This window comes from Malus domestica, chromosome 05, assembly GCF_042453785.1.
Source record: "Malus domestica chromosome 05, GDT2T_hap1".
NCBI classification, from domain to species: domain Eukaryota; kingdom Viridiplantae; phylum Streptophyta; class Magnoliopsida; order Rosales; family Rosaceae; genus Malus; species Malus domestica.
Window position 1 is genome coordinate 28284785 of NC_091665.1, and position 24929 is coordinate 28309713.

Consider the following 24929-nt stretch of genomic DNA (forward strand, 5'->3'; position numbering starts at 1 on the left):
AATTAAGAAGGGCTAGTCAACGGAATGCTATTATTATAAGGCAAAGAACTTTCATTACTGAGAAATAAGTTGGAGATGGTTGGTTTGTTCATAAACTAGCAATTACTAATCTCGTATGGAAGTTGATATCTATGGGTTGAATTGGAAATGTTGGCATTGCAATGCTGCGGCTTGTTCTTTTGTTGAATGAGTAGGTTTCACTAGTTTGGTATGCAGTTTGTTGTTCTTTTCATCTTCTCTTGATATGTAAGTCAGAATTGTTTAAGGAAATTGTTAGTGCTGCAAATAATCAAGCCAAACAAGCAATGGTTTTGCCCTTCCAGCCCATTTCCCTTTGCTTTTAACTATGCTAGTTACTATGCAGATATACATGAAGATTTATATCAAAAGAAACCAAAAAAAGAATTGGAATGTGATGTTTCAATTCGTTTTCTTTAAAGTTGAAATGTTTACTTAAAGCCTTTTTAGTTTTGGTTTAGGGTTTTCGTTGACATAATTAATCATGACTCCTGCCATGGTGGCCAGACACAGATGAGGCTGTGGGTGTGGACACATGTTTATGTTATTATCAGTATGCCCGTTTGCTTTCTGCTTGGCTTCTTAGTAGAGAACTTGCATCGCGTCTATGCATTCTAGTTACTTGTTTTGCTCTAATTACTTCACTTGGCAACAAAATTACCCGTATGAAATCAATATCCGGTTTCAAATTTCATCATGTCTTGTATGCGTACATTAAGAGAGGGGGGCAGACTTAAGAGTGTTTAGTCTAATGGTCAGGCCCTTGGTTTGTTACCAAGAGGTCTGGGGTTCGACACCTCTCAAGGTACCCACCTAGCAATTGCTAGAGTTTCTTGCCTACCAAATGTTGTGGGGTCAGGCGGGTGGCCTAGTGAGTAGTCGGGTCAAAGACCCGGAGAAACTAGATTAAAAAAAAAAAGAAAAAAAAAAAAAAAAAAAAAAGAAAAAAAGAAGAGAGGGGCAGACGATTCTCAACCACAAAATAGTCAGTGCTCACTTTCAAAAACCACTGTAACTTCGTATCATTGTCTGGTAACAAATCATGCATATTATACTGCAGCTGATGCTCAACTTCAAGGTTGAATTCAAAGTGTGTCCATCCATCTTGTTGGGCAATCGAAAATCTCTCAACTTAAAGCAGAAACCGCATCTTCCTAGTCTACTTTCACCTGAAAACAACACACGGGCAATGGTATTGGGCACTACGTGCACATCAGCAATGTTAAAAGTTTGTTCCCGTACTAGCTGTAGATTGCAAATATGGCTTACCAGTTCGAGATGGCTCAGCAAAGCTCCACATAATAAATTCTTGAGCTTGTTACATTCATCTACCATGTGGCCCGAACTGATCAATTCCTCAAGTTGGCACCACAGACGCTGAATTCCTGTGTATGGAAACCAGACTCCAAGTGGTCTTTTACGCTTGATTATGTCAGCCGGCCTCTGTGGAAGAGAACATGTTAAGTTAAACAACCAGCAGAGCAGAAATCAACATGATATAAGAAGGCGTACCGTCCCTACAATACTAATGACACGAAACTAAGATACACTGCTTTTGCATCAGTTCGTTTGTCCCATATTTCATCTAAGGTACATCAACAACTCGAGTATTTTATTTAACCTCCATATACATGAATAATTAATTCTAATGTTCCAAAAATTCCAGAATTACGCACGAGAGGCACTTACATTTTGATTAAGGAGGCACTATTACATTAAAGAGGAATGCTATTCAGACTCGATCAAAGTAGTCTAAAAAGGTTCTTCCTTACATTCGTCACTTTGATCAAAATAGTCTAAAAGGGACAACAATACATAAAATAAAATAAAAATATCGCCAACTACTGTTTTTTGGAGAAAAAACGTCACCCCACTACCTCATCAATAGCCATTCTACTACATTTCTACCCCTCTATGAAGCCCCGCCCATCCCCCTAATTCCATGGCTCCCATCATTCCAACCCCATTCCCTACTCCCTCATCGCTCACACTTCCACCTTCAAACCAAACTCCACCATAAACCCACCATCTTAAGTCCATATGAAATTTTGATATTAAACCAAACTCCGCCATAGAAAGCACAAAATGGCATGAACTTTTGTAATGCAAAGTTAATATCATGGGCAACCCTTAGCCAAAGCAGCAGAAGCTTAAGATAGAAAAGAACAAGCTGCAATTTCTGCAATTTACCATTGATGCAAACAATCCTATGTACTCGAGCAAAAAAATTGTAGCTTCTCTGTATCGACCGTAATCAACATATAGTTGGAATAATAATGCTGGATTTGATCCTTGGCCGGTCATGCCCCAAGTCTTGTCCTTTCTACCATCCTGTCAAAACCCTAAGGCTTGGTTGTTGTTTTTTGTACAGAAAAGGATAAACTAAATAACATAGGATATCAGATGCATCATTAACGAAGAAGGATAAACTAATAAGATGGAGAGAGAGAGAGAGAGAGAGAGAGAGAGAGAGAGAGAGAGAGAGAGAGAGAGAGGATTTGTTCAATTACACAAAAATATAGATGCTGTAAAACGTGGCTTCCTCTTTTATTTACAAACCACCTAGAGAGTTACCTTGAACATCTTTACCAGCCAAAGAGGCAATTCAATTTGAGGATCCGTACGAAGAAGAGTTTCAGCAACAATTAGTGGTAAACTGGCATGGAACACTTTATACTTGTCCTGCATATTTTGAATACATCAAAAGGGAAGGATAAGATGAAATTGCTTAAATGGAGCAAAGAGACAAAGGATGGGGAGACGTAAAGAGTGAACAAAACTCAAGGTGGCTTGTAAATTACGAGTATACATACTCCTGACTTCCTTAAACATATTTATAAGAACATACTTGACTATGAAAAAGGTAGAAGCACCAGCAAAGGCTGCCTCACCTACATTTGTGTTGATAAATTATAAAGAGAATGAAATGAATTCATCAAAATTTGATAGCCTAAGAGAATTTAAACAGAACTATTAGAATTATAGGAAGATAAAACACTTAATTTAGGAAGCTAGATCACTAAACACGGTAGGAACCAAATATTATTATATATCAGAATCCTAATTACAATAAACTTCTATTGACCTGGCCTATTCCTAACCCATTCCCCCAGCAACACTCACTCCAGACATGGGGCAACCCAAAAGCTCAGTTAAAATATAGTTCGATGTAGTCTATCATCAATAAATTACTTGTTTTAAAATTTTTTAAAAAAAAAATTGCATACTTGTGGTTTTATTTTTTTTCAGTGAACAGCATATATACTTGCATTGAACAAATTTAAAACAAAAAGATAATATCTGAGGCACTTGACCAGATTCAGCATAGGATTATAGTAAAGGATTATGAACATAAATAGGCACTTAATTCTTCGAGATATTCATACGAAACAGAGCCATTCAAAATAATTTTGTAGTATTCAAATATTCAAGTAAAAGAGGAGGGGGAGGACGTCAGGTAGTCGACAGCCGGCACTCCATGATCACGTCGAATCCTTATGAAAATTCAAATATTCAGGCAAAGCTTCCATATATGCCAGCTTCCTTAGTTGAATAAAACCTCAACAGTACTTTCAAACAATTTATTTCCTGTTCCTTCTCATTTGAAACCTTAAGAGAAATAATAACACTAGGCTGTCTAAAATTAAATATGGGCGGTACTAATTATCTCTTAAAACCCTCCAAAATCCTAAATCTAGAGACTATTTTTTTCTTATTCAATAATGTAAACATGGAATCTATTCCTTCTTCCATAAATCATATTTAAAATGTTTCCTTCTAATATTTGATAAAAGCACATAGATGTTTAAGAAGCTCAAAAAGATTGACGACACCGAATATACATACAAGGTAAAGCTCAAGAGTTCCCCAGTGACTGATTCCCTTAAATTGTTCATTTGTAGAACCCACATCAGGTGAACCATGAACAGCCACATCAGCCATTGATGAAGTCAACAGAAGACCACGTGATCTGTGTTCATTCCTGAAAAATATCACATAATTCAGATTCAGTTACAAAGAAATTACTACAAGATCAGGATCGTACACTTTTTAAAGTATTTAAGCCAAATGCAGGAAAATATTTATCTTACCTAACCCATGAAGAATCAACTCTATGTGAACAGCATCTCAGTGACATGGCAGAGAAAACTCGTTCCATTCCCCTGAACAAAGACAGCTCCAGGTTTTATGCATTACAAAGGAAACACTATGGAGATAATATTATAATATAGACCTATACCTCTTCAACTCTGAACCTTTTAAGAATCTTAGAAGAACTGTAAATGCCATATCATATAAATTTGTCTGCATAAGGAGATCAACAACCTCTAGTGGTGCTTTCTGGGTTCCTGAAACAAATCACGGATATGCCAACAATAAAAATAAACACGGAAAAGAAAAGGGATAAAGGGTGAAGAGCAGAAAACAAAATCAAACACTTCCAACAATTCTTCCAATCCAACCATGAGACAAACATGGGACGGCCTGGATATAGCGAGTCCAAATCTTCTGCACCTAAAAATCCCTGCGGCCTTTCTGTGCCTTTGTTAATTTGGTTTATTTTTTATTATTTTAATTATTATCAAATTAACATTAATTATGTTTGGTTCAATTAACAAAGGCACAGAGATGCCACATGAGTTTTTGGGTGCAGAAGATTTGGACTCGGATATAGTGGGATACATTGACCTTCTCACGAAAAAAGAAAAAAAAAAGTTGATTAATATAAAGGAGTAAATTGTACAAATGGTCCCTCAACTTTAATCAAATTGGAGCAATGGTTCCTCAACTAAAAATCCATTACCTTTGGTCCCTCAACTTATCAAAACGTGCAGCTATGGTCCCTCAACTAAAAATCCATTACCATTGGTCCCTGAACTTTAATTCAAGTGGAGAAATGGTCCTTTAACTTTAACCCAATTGTAGCAATGGTCCTTCAAATATAACTCGTTTTGACAAATTTTTGACATAGTTGACGAAAAGAACCATAATTATACACTTTGATGAGTTAAGGGACCCTAATTATATAAATGGTCATTCCAACATAGCTTATTTTGACAAAATTTTGACAAAATTGATGAAAAGGACTATAGCTACACATTTTGATAAGTTGAGGGACCAATGGTAATGGATTTTTAGTTGAGGGACCATTGCTCCAATTTGATTAAAGTTGAGGGACCATTTGTACAATTTACTCTAATATAAAGGGTTTGTGAGAGGTGTTTAAAGGCGAAGTGTTACAAATATTCAAGAAAAAAATGTCATAAGTAACTTTTGGAAACAAGAGTGAAACATTGGAATTTGGATGCAAATAAATGGCAAAGAAAAGAAAATTCATGATTGCTTCTGAATGTGTCATGAATAGAATGTGAGTGTCATGAATAGAATGTGACCACTACTGACAATGGCAAGGAATAAAGGCCAATTGACTCCCACTGAACCTTCACCCTTAGTGAAACACAATTAACAATTACTGAAGAGACTTAGTACGTATGCACATCATTTTACAAAACAATATTTCCATGCACATTAGAATTAACTTAAACTTAAAAAATTAAAATATCAAGATAACAACAAATTCTGGCTAAATGTGACTGTTACAAATTTAAATACAAAGCCTTGAGATAACTAATTAATATTTTCCAGATTAAGGTAGCTAACTTATCCCTAAATTTCATATTTTCAACACGAACATCGTCAATTAGTATAATCCTTGGGAAGGAATATATATATATATATATATATATATATATATATATATATATAATTTTTTTTTTTGAAACTAGTGTATCCGAGTCTTTGACCCAACTAACTAGGTCCCCTGCCTGATCCCACAACATTTGAGGAGCGAGAAACTCTAGCATTTGCTAGGTGGTACTGTGGGAGAGAGTCGAACCCCAGACTAGTTGGGAGCAAACCAAGGACCTGATTGCTAGACCAACAACTCTTTAGGTATAATCCTTGGGAATACCACACAAAAAATTGGAATTATGTCAAGGGTTGCTAACCAATGTTAATTTATTGGGAAATCTAACACAAACAAATTAAGTTAAAATAGCACTTTACCACTAGATGCAGGTTTGATATGTGCCAACGAAAGCAAATATTCTGCTGAAGTAAGCATAAACTCGTCCTCAATCTTCTCAATATCAATATAAGATTTCCCTGTTTGAGGATAAGCATTGTTGCTGGCAGCTGCAATAAAAATAAAATTTGTGACTGCCTCAAAACAGAACAGTATATAATGCAAATGTGGACAAAGCAAATATTATATTAGACAGTTCTAAATGAGGTATATATAAATGTAATTGAATGTATATGGGATTTCAAAATCATCCAGAAAATTACATAATGGGATTTCAAAATCAGCCTGTATGTATGTGCGTTCATTGCTTTTAAAAAAATTGTTGGTCTGCAAGAAAAATTTTCACATAGGTAGGTAGCAGGTAAAAGTTATGGGCATTCAATCTATCAGATACATATGGTAGTCGTGACTCGTGACAACAATTAAAGATGTAGACACAATTAAAACAAACTTTTGGTTGTTGCATTATTTGCTCTGTTCATCTATTGTAATTCTAGCCTTTTCACTTGGATAGTGCTCGTTTTGAAGAAGAGAATTACTCCAGAGTAGAGGATCAATCCAAGCGTTGGCCGGATGAACAAGATGAAGTGCATTGATAGCAGCAGAGAGCCCATTCAGAATCTCCTTTAGTGCCAATGACGTGTGCTGGTAATCTCTCAGAGCTGTTTCTTTTCTCAAACGAGCGGAATATAGGTACATGTAGCTTGCTGCTCTTCTCCAGTTATGTTGATGCATTTCAAATGCATAAAGCAACTTATATAAGTCTGGCTTTGCTAATATACCTGAACAATCTGCCTGCATGTTTAAGATAGAGGAAAATCACCAGGACATAAAAATTGAAAATTTGAAATACAGTATCCAATCGGCCCTACATTTAGATCATACCTTCCTGGCAAGCTCGTGCTCTACCTTCTTTGTAAGACCAACAAACGGTAGCTGACCACCACAAAGAATCTGCAACAAATGACGACGAAAGAAATCTAGTAATAAAAAAACCTTCATCGGAGAGTTAGCCTCACTAGGACAATCTCACACAGAATAACTGAAATAAGTTCCTACCACACGCATTACAGGAAACATAATATTCAAATATTTTGCTAATAAAAGTCTATAAAGAAGCACCTAATCAGTAGAAATCGCTGAAGCTAAGAAAAAAAGGGTACTGACATAAAATCAATACATTATCGACAATATAGATGGAACGAACATCGTGCAAAGAGAATTTCTTGTGGGTATATACTTTGCAACTTAGTAAAGACAAAAACTGGAAAGGAATGTCAAAAGCAAACAAGGGTTAGTTTCAAGTTTGAATAAAAACCTTTATGGCTCCACGCTCGTAAAGAACAATTATCAGACGCCTCAAGCAGATGTACTTGCTCTCCTCATCTGGGTTTGAAATTACTGCACAATATGCATCACAATAGAGATAATGATCTAAAGTAAACTTGAAGACATTTGTCCAAAGTCGTCCTTTGATGGTAGATACTGACTCATTGACTGAGTCTCGTCCATTCAGCTCCTCTTTTACACTAGCTTCCTCTACCTGCTCAAGCGCAGCGAGAGCAAACTGACAAGCGCCTTCGCTAATATTATATTGCTCAAATATCTGCATAGCCCATTGGTAATAATGCAGTCTCCATGCGGAAGCTGATATATCACCAGCTAAAAGGAAAGGTAAAATGAAAGAGTTAATAAAAACAGAAAAGCAAAAGGCACAATCAACCGTTTAAGATATAAAAGTCAAACAAACTCACTGAAACCAAGATTTGGAGACCCCGGTTCCTGAAGCAAACTCCGTAAAGCCTGGGATGTTCCTTTTCCAGACGAAGCTCTGAATAGAAAAATTAGATATCAATTTTCACTAGGGAAAACAATGAGCTATTCCTAAGTGCAAATGATACAATTATGAGTGACAATTATGGGCAATTCCCAAGTATAAATATCAGTCTTCAAAAGAATGCACATCATTCATACTAAACATCTGGACACTACATAAGCCAGAAGTGTACAATGTATTGTTCACTAATATTTGTAATAAAGCTGTAAAGGTGAATGCTAGTTTATTCCATATTGGCCCATTCAAATACAGAGTAATAGAATAGAGAATGTGAAAGAAAATTTTAAATGCAAACACCAAGCAGCTGAGTGTATCATATTAAAAATTTTGACTCTTCGGTTGCGTGTAAAGGATGATACATTCCTGATCTCTTGGGATTGTTTCCTGTTTCATCATGATTTCCAGATTTCCCTGTTTTATTAAAACATTCCCTTTATGTATTCTTTGTAGATTAATTATACTTGTAAATCAAGTCATTGTACACTATTTAAATCAATGATAATGCACCCTCTAAAGTATCGAGGGATTGAGCCAAAATACCTTCTTTTACTTTTGCTGTCTTGTCTGCAATTCCTCCTTTGAGTTATCTTTTATGGTATCAGAGCCTGTGACTAACGTCTTTTTTTTTTCGGATTCATACTACTCTTCTCCATGGCTGCCTCAACCAGTTCGACTACTCCTTCCTCCGACATCTTCCCTTCTGTTTCTCATGCGATCTCCATCAAACTTGACTCTTCCAATTATCCTCTTTGGTTGGCTCAGTTGCTACCTGTTCTTCGCAGTCGTCAATTGTTGGCTTTTGTTGATGGTACTTCCATCTGCCCCTCGGCGTTCTTGTCCGACGCTACCGGCAACGCCTCTCCCAAGCCCAACCCCGCGTATGCTGACTGGGTTCAGAAGGACCAGCTTGTTCTTTCTTGGATCAATGGCTCTCTTGGTCACCAGGCCCTCGCCGCCACTGCTCGTCATTCCACTGCCCGTGATGTTTGGGTTGCTCTTCAGCAGCGTTTTGCTTCTACCAACCAAAGTCGCATTCTTCAGCTTCGTACTGCTTTCTTCCAGACCAAACGAGGTGATTCTTCAATTTCTGACTTTCTTGATAAGATCAATGGTATTGCAGATCAATTGGCTCTTGCCGGGGCACCTGTTTCTCCTGATGACATGGTGCCGGTCGTCATGTCTAATGTCGGCCCCAAATTTGAGAACACTGTTGCTGCTGCTCAGGCCCGTGACAAGCCCATCTCCCTTCCTGATCTTGAGGCTCTTCTTCTCGCTGCTGAACTTCGCCTTGCTGATCCTCTTGCTCCGCCGGACTCCAGCGTCTCGGCCCTGGTAGCCTCCCGCGGCTCTTCTGCCTCTCGTGGCCGCTTCTCTTCTGATCGCGGCGGCGATCGTGGCTCTGGCCGTTTCTCACGTGGGGGTGGTCGTCCTCAACATGATGGGTCTCGCAACAATGGTGGTGACGGCTATCGTGGCTATCGCGGTGCTGGTGGTTTCCATGACCGTCCGTTTCGCGATCGTGGTGGTAGTCGTCCTCAGCACGACGGCTCTCGCTTCCGTGGCTCCAACAATACTTCTGGGGTTCTTGGTCCAGCCCCATCTCACGGTTCCTCCCGTCCTCGCTGCCAGATTTGCAATACTTTTGGACATGGTGCTCTTGACTGTGCTCAACGCCTTAATTTGGCTTATGAAGGTCGTCCTCCTTCTTCACGTCTCACTGCCTTGACTGCTCAGCACTCCCAGCCTTGGCTTCTTGATTCCGGGGCCAACTCGCATATCACCAATGATCTCAATACTTTGTCTCAGTCCCGCGATTATCGTGGTGGTGATTCTGTCGGTGGTGTCGTTGGAGGTACAGGTTTGCCCATTAACCGTATTGGCTCCTCCACTCTCTCTCATAATAATATTTCTTTCAAGCTTAATGATGTTCTTCATTGTCCGGATGCTTCTACTTCTGTGTTGTCTGCTAATCGGTTTATGTTGGATAACAATTGTTATATTACATTGTTTCCTTCTTGTTTCTATATTCAGGATATGGAGACGGGGACGATTCTTTTTTCGGGCAAGAGTAGCAATGGCTTTTATCCCTTTTCCTCTTCATCACCGACTGCTCATGGTCGTGCTGCTTTTCTTGGTGTTCGTGTTAGTAGTGATGTCTGGCACTCTCGTTTAGGCCATCCATCTTCTTCCATTTTAAAATTTCTTTTTTCTAGGCATTCGAATAAGTTGCCTGTTTCTGGCAACCTCAATCTCAATACTTTTATGTGTCATTCTTGTCCCTTAGGCAAAAGTGTTAAGTTACCTTTTTCTGCATCCTTGTCTGTTACTCACGCTCCTCTTGAGCTTATTCACTCCGACGTGTGGAGTGCGTCCAATAAGTCTGTTAGTGGTTTCCAATATTATGTTCTTTTTGTTGATAATTTCTCTCGTTATTCTTGGATTTATCCCATGAAATTAAAATCTGAAGTTTTTCATATTTTTCCTCACTTTAAGACCTTGGTTGAAAATCAATTCTCCACTAAAATTAAGATGTTTCAGTCTGATGGTGGGGGCGAATACACTAGTCATCAATTCAAGCATTTTTTTCTTCACCATGGTATTCATCATCGTCTCTCATGCCCTCACCATCCCGAACAAAATGGTTTGGCGGAACGCAAGCACCGTCACATTGTCGACACTGGACTTACTTTAATGGCCCATGCGTCGATGCCTCCTGCCTACTGGGCTGAGGCCATGCACACAGCAGTTTATCTTCTCAATCGCCTCCCCTCTAAAGTACTTGGTTTTATGTCTCCTTATCAAAAGTTGTTTCTTAAAGAACCTGATTATAGTTTTTTAAAGACCTTTGGGTGTGCATGTTTTCCCTACCTACGACCCTATAATAATAATAAACTCCAATTTCGTTCTACTAAATGTGTTTTTCTTGGTTACTCTCTCAATCATCAAGGTTATCGGTGCTTAGACATCTCTACTAATCGCATCTTTTTATCACGCCATGTTGTGTTTGATGAAGGTAATTTTCCTTTCAAGGCCATCTCTGGCTCTCTTGCCCCGTCCTCTCCGGCCTCGTCTCCTCCTCCTGTTTTAGAAATCACTGGGCCTCTTCCGCGTGCCCCCCGACTGTCTAGCAGCCAACCGGTGGTTGTGTCCCCCTCTTTGGAGACTCATCAATCCCGTCCATCATCCGACCCACCACAGCCGGCCCTCCAGGTTTACTCCCGTGACCCTCACAGGCGGGTTCTTTCTTTTGCACAAGCAGCCACCCCCTCTGCCGTTCACTCTAATGCGCCTCCAGAGGCTCCCTCTGCTGCTGTACCACCTGCCGTGCCCTCTCCTTCCCATGGTATGCTCACCAGGTCCAAAACGGCTTCTCTTAAGCCTCCTAAATATGTTTTTTCTGCTGCCATTTCTTCTACCGGTCCTATTGAGCCTACTTGCTTTAGTCAGGCCAACACTTTTCCCGAATGGCGTACTGCGATGGCCGATGAATTTAATGCACTTCAACGTGCTGGTACTTGGACTCTTGTTCCTCGTACTGCTTCTATGAATATTTTGCCAAACAAATGGGTGTTTCGTATTAAACAGAATTCTGATGGGTCTATTCAGCGGTATAAGGCTCGTTTGGTAGCCAATGGTTTTCATCAGCAACCCGGCCTTGATTATGGTGAAACTTTTAGTCCTGTTGTCAATCACTCTACTATTCGCTTAATTTTGGCTCTTTCAGTTCAGTTTCAATGGCCTGTTCGTCAGTTGGATGTTCAGAATGCTTTTCTTCATGGCTCTTTGTCTGAGGAGGTCTATATGCACCAACCTCGTGGCTTTGTTGATCCACAGTTCCCTCATCATGTGTGCCGCCTTCGTCGTTCTTTATATGGGCTCAAGCAGGCGCCCCGTGCATGGTTCCAATGTTTTTCCACTCATTTGGAAGATTTGGGTTTTCGTCCCTCTACCGCGGATCACTCGCTTTTTACCTATATTCATGGCTCAACTCGTATTTATCTCTTAATTTATGTTGATGATATTTTGGTCACCGGGAATAATCCCTCTCATATTGTCACCCTCATTAAGAATTTGGGCATCCGTTTCTCTATGAAGGACCTTGGACCGGTTCATTATTTCTTAGGCATGGAGGTGGTCCGCACTCCATCAGGTCTCTCTCTTTCCCAACAGAAGTATGCCACTGACCTCCTTCACCGCACCAAAATGCATGGTGCCAAGCCGGTTCCTACTCCTGCCGTTAGTGGGCGACGGCTCAGTCTTCAGGATGGTGACCCTCTGCCGGATCCTACTGAATACCGAAGTGTTGTCGGCGCCCTTCAATACTTGACTCTCACTCGCCCCGACATCAACTTCGCCGTCAACCAAGTCTGCCAATTTCTTCACCAGCCGACTTCTACTCATTGGGCCGCCGTCAAACGCATTCTTCGTTACCTTGTCGGCACTACTTCTCACGGTCTTATCTACAAGCCTGGTTCATTTCGTCTTACGGCATTTTCCGATGCCGATTATGCCGGGGATCCTGATGATCGGCGTTCCACCGGGGGCTATTGCTTGTATCTGGGTTCCAATCTTGTCTCATGGAGTGCCAAGAAACAAAATGGGGTCTCTCGGTCCAGCACTGAAGCCGAGTATCGTCAACTTGCAATCACCGCTGCCACTCTTTCATGGTTTCGTATGCTGTTCCGTGACCTCCAGTTTCCTCTCCATTGTCCTACACTGTTCTGTGACAATATCAGTGCTATATCCCTTGCTTCCAACCCGGTGTTTCATGCCCGCACTCGGCATGTTGAGGTAGATTACCATTATGTTCGTGAAAAGGTTGTTCGCAAGGAGCTTGATGTTCGTTATCTTTCTACTCATGATCAGCTTGCTGACATCTTCACCAAGGGCCTTTCTCTTCCTCGTTTTCGACTTCTGGTTTCCAAGCTTCCTGTACTTGATTGTACTGTCAGCTTGCGGGGGCGTAAAGGATGATACATTCCTGATCTCTTGGGATTGTTTCCTGTTTCATCATGATTTCCAGATTTCCCTGTTTTATTAAAACATTCCCTTTATGTATTCTTTGTAGATTAATTATACTTGTAAATCAAGTCATTGTACACTATTTAAATCAATGATAATGCACCCTCTAAAGTATCGAGGGATTGAGCCAAAATACCTTCTTTTACTTTTGCTGTCTTGTCTGCAATTCCTCCTTTGAGTTATCTTTTAGCGTGCGTTACATCAAAATCCATCAATTTATTGGGTTCACTTTGTGCTTCAAATCAACATATTAAATACTTGAGTATTGGGGAGATTTTTTTGCATGAGTCTATCATATGTGCCTCATTCAGTACACGTAACATGTAATACTCAATTACACATTATTCAATACAACTTGTCTATCGTAAATCTTAATTCAAGCTATCCACTAGTTCAATTATATTGGTACGAGCTGGTACTCCAACGAACTTTTTCTTGGTACAATGGGAATCTCCTTAGAAGAATAATTTTGAAAAAATAGAAATATCTTCAGGAAAAAAGAGATTGAAAAAAACTTAACTTGAAGTTAAAGTTGGAGATAACTTTCTTCAAGAAGTCAGATTCAATGCCCTACAGGAGTTACCTATACAGGATAGCCGATCAACAAAAGATTTAGAAGACAGAATACCTGAAGAAACAACGAACAGCTTCAGTGACTTTCCTCTCTTTCAGCACTCCATGCAACCCACGGCGTACCTGAGCAAGGAAGCAGCACCCTAAAAGATGATGAAGTATGCACCATCCTCCCTCTGTATCTTGGATACTATAAGATGTCTTCTCCTTTTGTAAATGTGCCTCCACCATAGTGAGTAGGTGCTTTATAGAGTACAGAAAAGTAACAATAAGTAATCTCAATGAAGTAAAATTTAAGGGATATTAGGAAAACTGTAGGTAGAGAAACAACCTCAACCGCATCATACTGCCCATGCCTTAGAAGGATCAAAGCAAGATCTGTTGCACGTTTGAGGAAGGCAAAGGATTCTGCAGTGTGGCCCCAGATGATCCAGCTAACAAAGTCCCGCATTGAAATACTAATGTCCTTCACGCCTGGTATGCTTCTCAAGGCAATACAGACCTGGTCTCCGGAGGAAGTTCGAATGCTTGGTAAGAATAAAAAAGCCAGAGTGAACTCACACTTTCCAAGCTTCTCAGTCCTTGATCTTCTTCCCATGTTTTCATCTGAACCACGGACAGGGATATTCATCAGAAAATACTATATCAGCAAAATTACAAACTAAGGCCCCAGACAAAGCATAATCCTACCAATATGTAACACTGAAAGCTGAGAGCTAAAATCTTCAATTTCAGCTGATTCAGATGGCGTGGTGGCACAGAAATGTATAAGAAGCCACTCAGAAATGATTTTTTCAATCCTTGGAATCAAGTCAAGTTGAATTTTGGATACATCATCATGCAGCATCTGGATCTGCGTGCAGATCCAAAGAAATTTTGACATATTAATTGATTAAATTCCAGGAAAATGAAGACCCTTATCATGGAATAAGGAGTTATATAAAAATGATAAAGACTGAAAAAGCAAATGCTTTGGTAAAAAACGAAAGTACGTATACTGTAAAGTTGTTGAAGTGCATTGGAGTAGTTTCCTATAAACTGAAATTAAGACCAGAAGCATGTGTAGAAACCAATGATAAAGGATGTGAATAATGAATATTAAAGATGCAGTGAAATCATGTATTCGATATATAGAACTAAAGATGAAGGATATTAATATTAAAGCTGCAGTGGAAAGTATGTACTTGAAATTTAGAATACAGCTCAATAGCAGAAAAGATCACGTACAAGGGTTTGTGAAAAAGTTAGAGCAGTGAATCCAACCCAACTTTGTTATTTATTCGTTGTTTCCTTTATAAGAACAATGGGTGATTTAGTTGAGTTGCGTGTTGTATCTAAGTAATATAAAGTCCTGTTCAAGAAAGAAACCAAATTCTCACTTCTATTTTCCATTAGTTCTGGAGGAGAAAACAAAAATTTTATTTCCATGCATTTATGAGTACATAGCAATAGATTCCATTCTAACAGAGTACAGAGCCAATTTCTCATATTTTGAATTAGGAAACAAGCAACTCCCTTTCTTCTGGTTTATTACTAACTTGATTTTGTATAAAAGATAACTTCAAGGCATGAACTAAACATTTATTTAATGGAAAATTAGTTTTGGGGTTCTTTTGCTAAGAAACATGTTAAGGATCTATATTGAACATTTTACAGGTTTACGTATCTAAAGCTGGCAAGTGAGAAGCAAGCTAACCAATAGTCCAGATTCAGAGTCCAGCAACATGACATGCTTACTTATTATGATAAGTAACGTTTTGGTTTGATATACTCTGCTCTGTTTTTTGTAGTCTGGTTGCTGGACTTATTTACCAATGCAATAGTGCTATGTGTTATTTCTTTTGCATAAAACAAAATCAGTCTTTTCAAAATAAATAAATAATTCACAATAATGCATACAGCTGCAGAGACCCAATACATGCGACGTGCAAACAGGGAGCAGAGATATAAGCATCAAAACAAAATAATCAAAAGCTTGTTTCGATGACCAAAAAACAATGAGAAACCTTGCTTCTTAATAAAAGAATTACAAAAAATATACATATATAATTGATTTTGTTACACTGAAAACACTCATAGGAGGTCTTGCTAACCAGAAGTGAAACCACAAAATCAAAGTAAAACAAATAAAAATTATAAAAAATAAAAAGAAACTGACCTGCCCACTGATGCTCACTACATAGCTTAGAAACAGAAGAATGTCAAAGGCAGACTCATACATAACCTTCGCAACTTGAGAAGTAGCCTGGACCAAAATGGAAGCGCTAATATCCAACGATATTTCAGCATCAGATTTTTGTATAATTTTCCGAGGTTTAAGAATTTTTAGATAAACCTCAATCACTTTTAAAATTCGACTCCATGTGCCAGATTCTTTGTGCAAGGCATGAAGAGATAACAGCATGCCAATAGAAAATTTCCTCAATTTTTTTTTATCAGCCAGGTTTCTCTCCAAAGCAACATCAGGTCCATGCTCTGATACATGAAGCATTGCTACCGTTGAACCATATCCAGATTCTAAATTCTTCAAAAGGCGATGAGTAATTTCCTCAGCTGAGATAACGAGTGGTGCACTAACTAATGATTCATAAAATATAGCAGAAGCTGTTTTTCCCAATTGTTGGCTGACATTAACAACACATCTAAGCATTTTAACGAGCACCTCTAATTGAAGAATTAAACCTGCCTCCATGGTAACAAGATGGATGAGATCATCAGAAGTACCTATCAAATATGAATGTGAGAATTCCAAAATAAAAGGGACAAGCATTAAAAATAAGAAATAATTCGTCCTAAAACAAAAAAATGGAAAGGTTCAGCTAAAGCAACAATACCTGAGATACCATTAATAAGCCGCTCAATATTCTCCGAACAACGAAAAAGAGATACTGAGTTCTTTCTGATCAATCCAAAAGTGCCCCTGTGGGAATCCAAAAGCAAGCCACATAGTGCATTGCTCTTGCACCAATTTTGGAAGTAGCGAGAACAAAATTTTTTCCAACAGCAAAATATTGACGTTGAATTATCACTGACACCCTAAAACAATATACAACATACATTGGTTATCTGTTAGCTAGCAACCCCAGGTCATTCCTACCCCCTCCACGGTGTCATATGAGTGTGTGAGAGAGAAACAATAAAAACTCCAACGCAAACCTCATGTTCAATCAGGGAAAGAATTTCCTTCTTCAACATATCGGCGGTTAGAGAATGGAAATCTGAATCACTCCAGTGCCTGTTATAATCCAGCAAGGTTGAGCGCAAAGCAATATTATGATGAACCCCAGGAAGAAGCAGCCTGCGTAAGAAAATCGAGGATACAACTGGTACAATATGATCCTGCAGAATTTTCACAAGCGAAACATCATAAGCAGCTTATTTAATATATAATAGCTTCTAGACTGGCTATAATGAACATCTTACATAAATTTGCATTCTTGTTCAGTTTATAAATATTTTCTACTAACGTTTATACTCAACCCATACACACAGTTAACCCACTAATCCCAAATATTGGGTATTATATAAACTAGCCTCCGTGCACGCGCTCACGCGCATGTAGCAGATATTTTTTGAATCACGACGCGTTATGTCTGACTTACACGTTTTAAATGTATATATATGTGTAAATTGACAAAAGGAAAGTCAAATATTTGAAGTAAATGAATAGTCTTAGATCATGCTAGAAGAAACCCCTCATAAACCAATTAAAGCAACTGAATTCACATGATAAAATTGGTTTCTATAAAATTTACATTAAGAATAAAGAAAATAATATTTAATAAACAATTGATTGAATCACATTTTTGCTAGCCCATTGTGAGGCTAAACCCACCCTCCCCCTTAGTGTAGATAATATCGTTTGTTAAAAAAAACAAACATTTAACAACTAATTTAATCACATTATTATCCGCGTGCGAAAAACTTTTTTTATAACTGGCATTACACGCCTCTTAAGATGTTTTGAACGTTTTTAAAACAGAGAAAATAATATTTAATAAACAACTAATTGAATCACATTGCTGCTAGCCTATTGTGAGGCTAAACCCACCTCTCTCCCCCTTAGTATAGATAATATCGTTTGTTACAAAAAAAAAAAACAATAATTTGACAACTAATCTAATCACATTATTATCCGCGTGTGAATGATCGTTTCTATAACCAGCATTACACACCTCTTAAGATGTTTTGAGCATGTTTAGAAATAGATAAATTAAATCAAATTATTGTTAGCCTATTGTGAGGTACTAATTAAAAAAACCACAAAATAATTTAATTATTAAAAAATACTATTAAAATGACGAAAATGCTCATACCTTATTTGATGCATTATTTTGGGATGCTTTTGAAGTTTTTTGTTTTCGGGGCATTTTTGTCCAATTTTTTTTGTTGAAGCTTGGTGACACCAGAACACTATTGACCTTTTCTTGTCTCTTTATACGTAATAGATGTACACGAATTCTTGTTCAAGGTAAAGTGAACATCCTTTCAAGAAAAGTACTAAATATTGAGATACGAAGCGAAATCTGAGCTTCAAGACTAAAGCTAAGCACCCACTCAATAGACATTGTGTATAGATTAGACTTATCATGTTAGTACTTGGAATCCAGGTGGGGAATTATGTAAGGATCCTTTATTAAAATTTGTGATTTGATATGGGACCTTATTGATTGAATAACATAGTAATTGTAGATATCATGCATCTTTGATTTTAGGATGGATTAAGTAGAATGATTGCGGAATGATGTGGGATATGATTGTTATTATTATGATTAGTCTTGTTGCTCAAAGTGGCTTGAGAATAATATTGTACTTTGTTGGTTCTCAGATATGTTACATGTGGTGGATTAAGGTTTCATGTTGAAAACATAGTGATTTATATGATGGAGGAAGTGGAAATGTTGTTTGTCATATTGGATTGTTATGTAGCCCTGAATCTAGTACTTCCATACTTGTCAAGTTCTAATGATTGATTGAAGAATGTTATATCTTTCGGCTTGAACGTACTATGGTAAATGTAGGGAATGGTGAACTACGAATGGCTTGATCCCTATTTAGGGTACATATGCAGTCTAACGAGGAAGTTAGATGCAGCCATAAATTGTATGAAAAATACTATGCAATTTGAATATTGATCTATGCTTTGTACATATCCCGGAGGCAGGGTATGTTAGATATATGGTTATTTGATGTCATCACGTGTCGATCCTGGACATACGTCGGGATCGGGGCGTGACAGGTACTTTGTTAGAATTCGCGTCCGTTTGGCATAAAAGTATCAGAGCCCCGGTTTCGGCTTAGGCTTTGCTTGCCAGTCACTATGAAGCCTTATGTGTCGTCGGTGAAAGTTAATATAGAAAAGTTCGATGACAGCAATTTTGGTATTTGGCAATTGAAGATGTGTGCTTTGTTAATTCAACAAGGGCTTTTGAAAACACTAAAGGGTGTGAAGGCTTTGCCGAATTCGTGGACTGATGAGGAAAAGGAAGACGTTATGGAGCGAGCACTTGGAGCAATCATGTTGACTTTATCTAATGAAGTCTTGCGTGAAGTTGGTAACGTCAAATCTACACCAGAGTTGTGGATCAAATTGGAGAGCTTGTATATGACCAAATCTCTTGCTAAACAGTTATGTTTGAAGAAAAGTTTGCATTTTGCATACTATTCGTATGGATGAAGGTACGTCAATTCATAAGCATGTTGATGAATTCAATAAACTTATGATGGATTTGAAAAGTGTGGACAACCAAATTAGTGATGAGGATTATGCAATAACTTTGCTGTGTTCTTTATCTCCTTCGTATGAACACTTTGTTGATACCATGCTATTTGGTAGAGAAAGTCTTAGTTTGGAAGATGTTAAAGTCGCCTTGAATTCTAAAGAGTTAAAGAATAAAGTGTCTAACACACAAGATAAAGCTTTGGTAGTTCAAGGAAAGAATAAGGAAATGGGCAAACTTGGAAAGAACACTTGTAGCTATTGTTATAAGAAGGGTCATTGGAAAGTAGATTGTCCTAAACTCAAGGGCAAAAAGAAGTCATTTGATAAGTCTTTTGCTAGAGTTGAGTCAAACATTGTAGAAGATCGTTGTTCTGAACTCCTCTAAAGGTTATGTGAAGAGTGGAGCTTGGTACTCAAGCTCTTTGGGTGGAGTGCAATTCGCACTTTTTGTTCGTATGTTTAAGCTATTGCTTGGATTTTGTTTCATATTTGCTAGTTTATGTAATGGAATTTGTTGGAGAAGGCATTGGAGGAAATTTCAAGTTTGAAGACTTTTGGATTTTTTTTATTCTAGGTGGAGATCAATTTTGAAAGAATTTGGTGCACGTTTGCGTTTGTATTTTGGTATCCCAGATTTGAAGTTTGTATTTAATTTGCAAGTTTGCTAATTTATCGCCAAGGTGGAGATTGTTGGGTTTTACAGCTCATAATTAGGATGATGGAAAAATTAGATTAGTGTCGAAAGAATTTGGTGCACGTTTGCGTTTTTATTTTGGTATCCCAGATTTGAAGTTTGTATTTGATTTGGAAGTTTGCTAATTTCTCGCCGAGATAGAGATTGTTGGGTTTTACAGCTCAAAATTAAGATGATGCAAAAAATTAGGCTTGTGTTCCCTATTTGGTTTTGGTGTCCTTTTTGGGTTTGGATTTTGACTTCTTAGTTGGTTTCCTTGGTGGAGAGATTTTGTTAATTACCTATTTGATTAGGATTTAGATTTCCTTCCTATTAGGATTTTTATTGTAACCTAAGTCATATGCACTATAAATCGGACCTTAGGGTTAGTGTATTTTGTGTGGCTCATTCGTGTGGTAATTTTGTGAGAGTCAGTTTGTGAGTTAGAGAGCAATTTGGGAGAATCTTCTCCGTTAGTTTGAGTTCTCTACTCGTTTGGTTTAGGGTTTGTAATTTGTGGGATTTGGGTTGTGAGAGTTTAAACACTCTTTTGTAATCTCCGTTTGTTTAGTGAAATTCATCGCATGCTTCACCCGAAAACGTAGGTTTTACGCCGAACCACGTAAATTTCTTGTGTTAGTTTGAAATTGTTTGTTTTAGCTTTCACCTATGACGTTAATATTGGTACTTTGTTAGAATCCGCTTCCGTTTGCACGTAAAAGTACAACACTGGTGGAATTGAATCCATCCAAATAAAATTGTGACAGCATTTCCAATTGCATTTCGTACATGGCAGAATATTTTCTAGTTCTTTGTAATATTGTCATACAGTAACCTGACAATCCTTAAGAAAAAAAAATGAAAAAAAGAAGCATTGTCTAATAACAATAAAATTTAACTGATATACCCATCATACCTTCGAAGATGAGAATACTGAATGTGTAATCAAAAGGAGGTCATCGGAAGAATGTTCAGAACTTTGAAACAATTGATCTGCAACAAAGTCCTCCTGCAAAGCGTAAGAGCATGCATCTTCCCTGGAGCTTTAGGGTTTAGGCAAATGAAAGAAAAAAGAAGTTAAGTCAATCATATACATTGAAAAGAAAAGCATTTACTGTTGACCAAAAAAGATATGGGTTGGAACTATACATCCCTACACCAGCAAGAGTTTATATTTAGAACAAATAAAATAAAACCTCAAACAATAATGTCATGAAAAGAAAGGCACATAATGTGGATGAATAAAGTCAAGGGCATCAGCTGTCCCTTCCAACTTCATAAACTGAAATCAGAACTAATTATATAGTATTAGATGGTATGTACATATACTTAAATACCTGCACGAAGTGCCACCGTCATGAAACCATCAGCTAATTAGCTCAAACTAATTATGTGATTAAGTTTATTGCAGTTCTAAGAATAGAGAACTCTCTTTCACAAGATAATATCTTCCCAGTTCATCTTTTCACTCCCCTATAGGAATTTATATACAAACAATATAGAGGCGTGCCCTAGCACAAAGGAAGCATTCAAGAGAGGTCAATGAAAGGGAGAAGAAATAAAATGCCACGGAGTCAAATAAATATTAACAGAAACGAATTCACTTACGTCATGACATTCGTAAACAAGTTGTGAAGCACTAATCCCTTTGTTGTCAATATGCATATCTTTTTAGACGTAAGTTTGACGTCAAAACATCCAGCCTATGAAAACCAAATTAATAGTATATATATTTGGTGTAACAAATATAACTTAGGAAAAAAAAGAGAAAGTAAGGCAGTGGGATTGACCAAAAAAATTTTGTGTACCTCCTCCAAAGGAATATTTTGTGCTGAAGATTCCAGCATTCTAACTGATCCGTACTCCAAATTACAACGGAAACTATATACACAGATAGTATTTGAGCAGATTCCCTTCAAGAGCGGCCCAAAGAATCCTTCAGTACAATAGAAAAAGAAGCAAACACAATCCTAGGATCGTGCCACTAATTGTATATGGAAGAAACCTCAAGTCATGCTACAGAAAATATTTCTAAACTTATAACTGCAGACTAAGAAGCATATTTTTCTATTATTTTTTTTAATAGGAAACATTAGTTATTTTCTTCATAATTAGTTTTCTATAGCTTTTTCATAAATTGCAAAAAGAGTCAATGCCCCTATATCTTTCTTATATCTTTTTGGAAAAATCCAAGCATAGCAAGGGGAACTTTTACTCAAACCCAACTTTTAACTTCCAAGTTCAAATCACTTAAACAGATTACCTGGTTCTTACATTTTCGTAGTTTACCCTTAACCAAGGGTCACATAGAAAACTCTTAAATAGCAAAAATAAGTAGAATTATATGCATACACAAATAGATGACACCGAAATTCAGATTCATAGCACTCGTTTCAAATTACGTACTGAAGTTTGCCTGTACAAGATTGCCAAAGGAATCATGTTTGAACGACTGCCAACTTGACCAATCCATAACCTTTCCAATGTTGCTCCTGGAATTAGATTCTTTGTTAAGGAGAAATAATTATATGTTCTGCCAAATCAGAGAACAAAAAGTTGGATAAAAAAAACATGTTTTTATATATAGATGAAATATTTTGTTAAAAAAAGAGGAATTATATTTTCTGGTAAATAATGTGCATACATAAAACAACCATGTCCTCATCAGAGAAATCTTCCGTCTCTATCAATAAATTCTAGATTTAGCAGAAATGTTCCTCCTTGTCCTCTGGTGTTGTTTACTCTATCTCTTGTTATTAACTTTGTGTTTGTTACACCCGAAAAAAAAAAGAACATCGCTCAAGTAAATTTTCTATATACAAATGGAATTAGATTAACTTTTAGAAGTTCAACCACCAAGAATAAAGTAACACTCGGAAATATGTCCTATAAATAGAGATTTTTGTGTTAATATGTGGTAACTACTCAAGATGGACAACATAAAGTAGGTAGTAACAATCACAAAGTGAATAGGGAAAACCGATACTTACCTGCCAGTGTCCAACTATTCATGTTTTTACTAAAGATTCTGCTATGACATGCAAGATCCCATACTTGTAACATCCCATCAGAATGAAGCACAAATACAAGTGACTTTCCACGAAAGATGCATATCACCAAGTCTTGCACAGCCGCTATCCTCCTTTATAGAATGACATTTCCAGGTGATAGAGAAGAGTAATTAACACATAGCAAAATGTAAAACTTTATAGTTCAAGAAAGAAAACTAAAGCGATCCATTGTGTTTTTGAGTAATCTTTTAGTCACTTATCAGAAAAATGATGCACAACACAACTAACATTATATACACAATGTAACAAAAGATCCTACTTCTAATTCAAACAGGAGTGGACAAGGTAACCCATAGTATTACCGCTTCATAGTTCATTTAACCTACAACACTCCAAATATGAAAACAGTAATAAACAGATCAAAAAATAAAAAAGATGATCACATTTTGGCATTTTCAAAAATGGTTAATTCAATTTATTCGTCTTTGGCAACAACCTGAGATCCAATTCTCATAGACCAGAAGGATCATCAGCAAGTAAGACTCCGCTAATTGTTTAAAACAACTCGCTAACAAGTAGCAAAAAAGACAAATAGGTAAGCAAACTAAATGTTTTTTTCATTTACATTTTTCTGGTAATGTAGTTAACAAGCACCTTGACATTTGACCCCACAAACGACCAAATCCGAAATCATCCAGCAGCTCCAGCGTAAAACCTATGAGAAAGGAAGAAACAAATTGGAAATTGGGGTTTAGAATATGAACAATTCTAACACATCACGACATTGTCAGAAGGCAAAACCGGGGCTGAAGGAAATCATGCTTAAAATAATTGAATGGTTACAAGGGCACAAAATACAAGAAGCAAACGGCAAGAGGAGTTTTATAATACCCGGAGGAGTGGGATCAAGTCTGCCCAGTTGGAAACCAGCAAGGGATCCATCATCCCGCCCAACAACCAGGCACCCGGATGATGTTCCTGCAGCACTTGTTACTGGTACAGAGGGGTTCATATTAAACACCACAACCTCATTCTCCCGGAAAACAGAGCGGGATGCATAAGTAGAGATGGGTCTAAGTCTGAAAAGGTAAGCGACCCCCGAGACGGTCAATGCATAAACCAAGTAGGGGTGGCTCATAGAACCCATATCAATCTGCAATGTACATATCAATGTATGAATCACTGACTAATTTTTACAAATAAACAGTAAACCAAGGTAGAGTAGAGTAAGAAATTAAGGATACCTTATTTATACAAATAGGAACAAGGGGAGAGAGGGCATCTGGAAAAGTGATTCGAAGTCCAACTTTGGGGAAGTCTTTGGTAATACTGAGCTCAAATAACTCAAGATGATGAGGATGGTTGTTATGAATTCTCCTGTTACAATAGCCATAACAAATGAACAATATATAGTGAAAATGCACAAATTTTTGAAATAGATATAGATACATCTAGAGAGAGAACCGTATGAGATGTATACGACTGCTAGGGTCTCCAATGCCGACGGAAGAGGCAATATCGTGGGTGAGAGGAATGACACAAGTAGTAGTAGAAATATCAGCGGCAGGAGCAGGGATCTCAATCCAATTCAATGAATCACTGCCGATGATTGGGACCTCCATGCCTGCCAATGCCGACCTACTTCCCATCTTCTCGTATCAATAACCCCAAAACCCTAAAACCCTATTTCGGAAATTTCTCCAAATCAATAGAAATTAAAGAGTTGGACTTCTCGGAAGAGGCCAATTCAGGCAGCCCAGAAGCCCGACGAAGTATAACGGGATTTTAAGATGGTGGTGGCGACTCAGCAGCAAAGGACGCCATAGTGTAGAAGTGCAGCCAAGGTAGCAACACTGATGCAGGTTTGCAGCCGGCAAACGTAGAAAACTAATGCAGAGATCTTTGTGGCAGTGATAATTTTCCATTCCATGGATTAAGGTATAAATATACAAGTATATCAAGTGAACAAAGAGTCCTAAAGGGATTAC

The 24929-nt window shown here is 37.7% G+C and overlaps 2 protein-coding genes across 2 annotated transcripts; both read right to left on the reverse strand.

Annotated features, from left to right (window-relative positions):
- Positions 1 to 986: 986 nt before the first annotated feature.
- On the reverse strand, positions 987 to 13527 carry LOC103433330 (nuclear pore complex protein NUP160-like). The gene is made up of 13 exons (XM_029102447.2): positions 13483 to 13527; positions 7858 to 7934; positions 7422 to 7765; positions 6989 to 7057; positions 6643 to 6898; positions 6085 to 6213; positions 4259 to 4367; positions 4110 to 4181; positions 3865 to 4000; positions 2593 to 2700; positions 2209 to 2349; positions 1288 to 1461; positions 987 to 1187 (listed from the first exon to the last, which is right to left on the reverse strand). The coding sequence occupies exons 3-13, from the start codon at positions 7713 to 7715 to the stop codon at positions 1173 to 1175; spliced, it is 1503 nt and encodes a 500-aa protein (XP_028958280.2). The 5' UTR covers positions 7716 to 7765; positions 7858 to 7934; positions 13483 to 13527; the 3' UTR covers positions 987 to 1172.
- Positions 13528 to 14196: 669 nt separating this feature from the next.
- On the reverse strand, positions 14197 to 24590 carry LOC114824890 (nuclear pore complex protein NUP160-like). Its single transcript, XM_029102446.2, has 7 exons — positions 24406 to 24590; positions 24186 to 24318; positions 23833 to 24094; positions 16692 to 16909; positions 16370 to 16571; positions 15694 to 16259; positions 14197 to 14388 (listed from the first exon to the last, which is right to left on the reverse strand). The coding sequence occupies exons 1-7, from the start codon at positions 24588 to 24590 to the stop codon at positions 14197 to 14199; spliced, it is 1758 nt and encodes a 585-aa protein (XP_028958279.2).
- Positions 24591 to 24929: the final 339 nt, after the last annotated feature.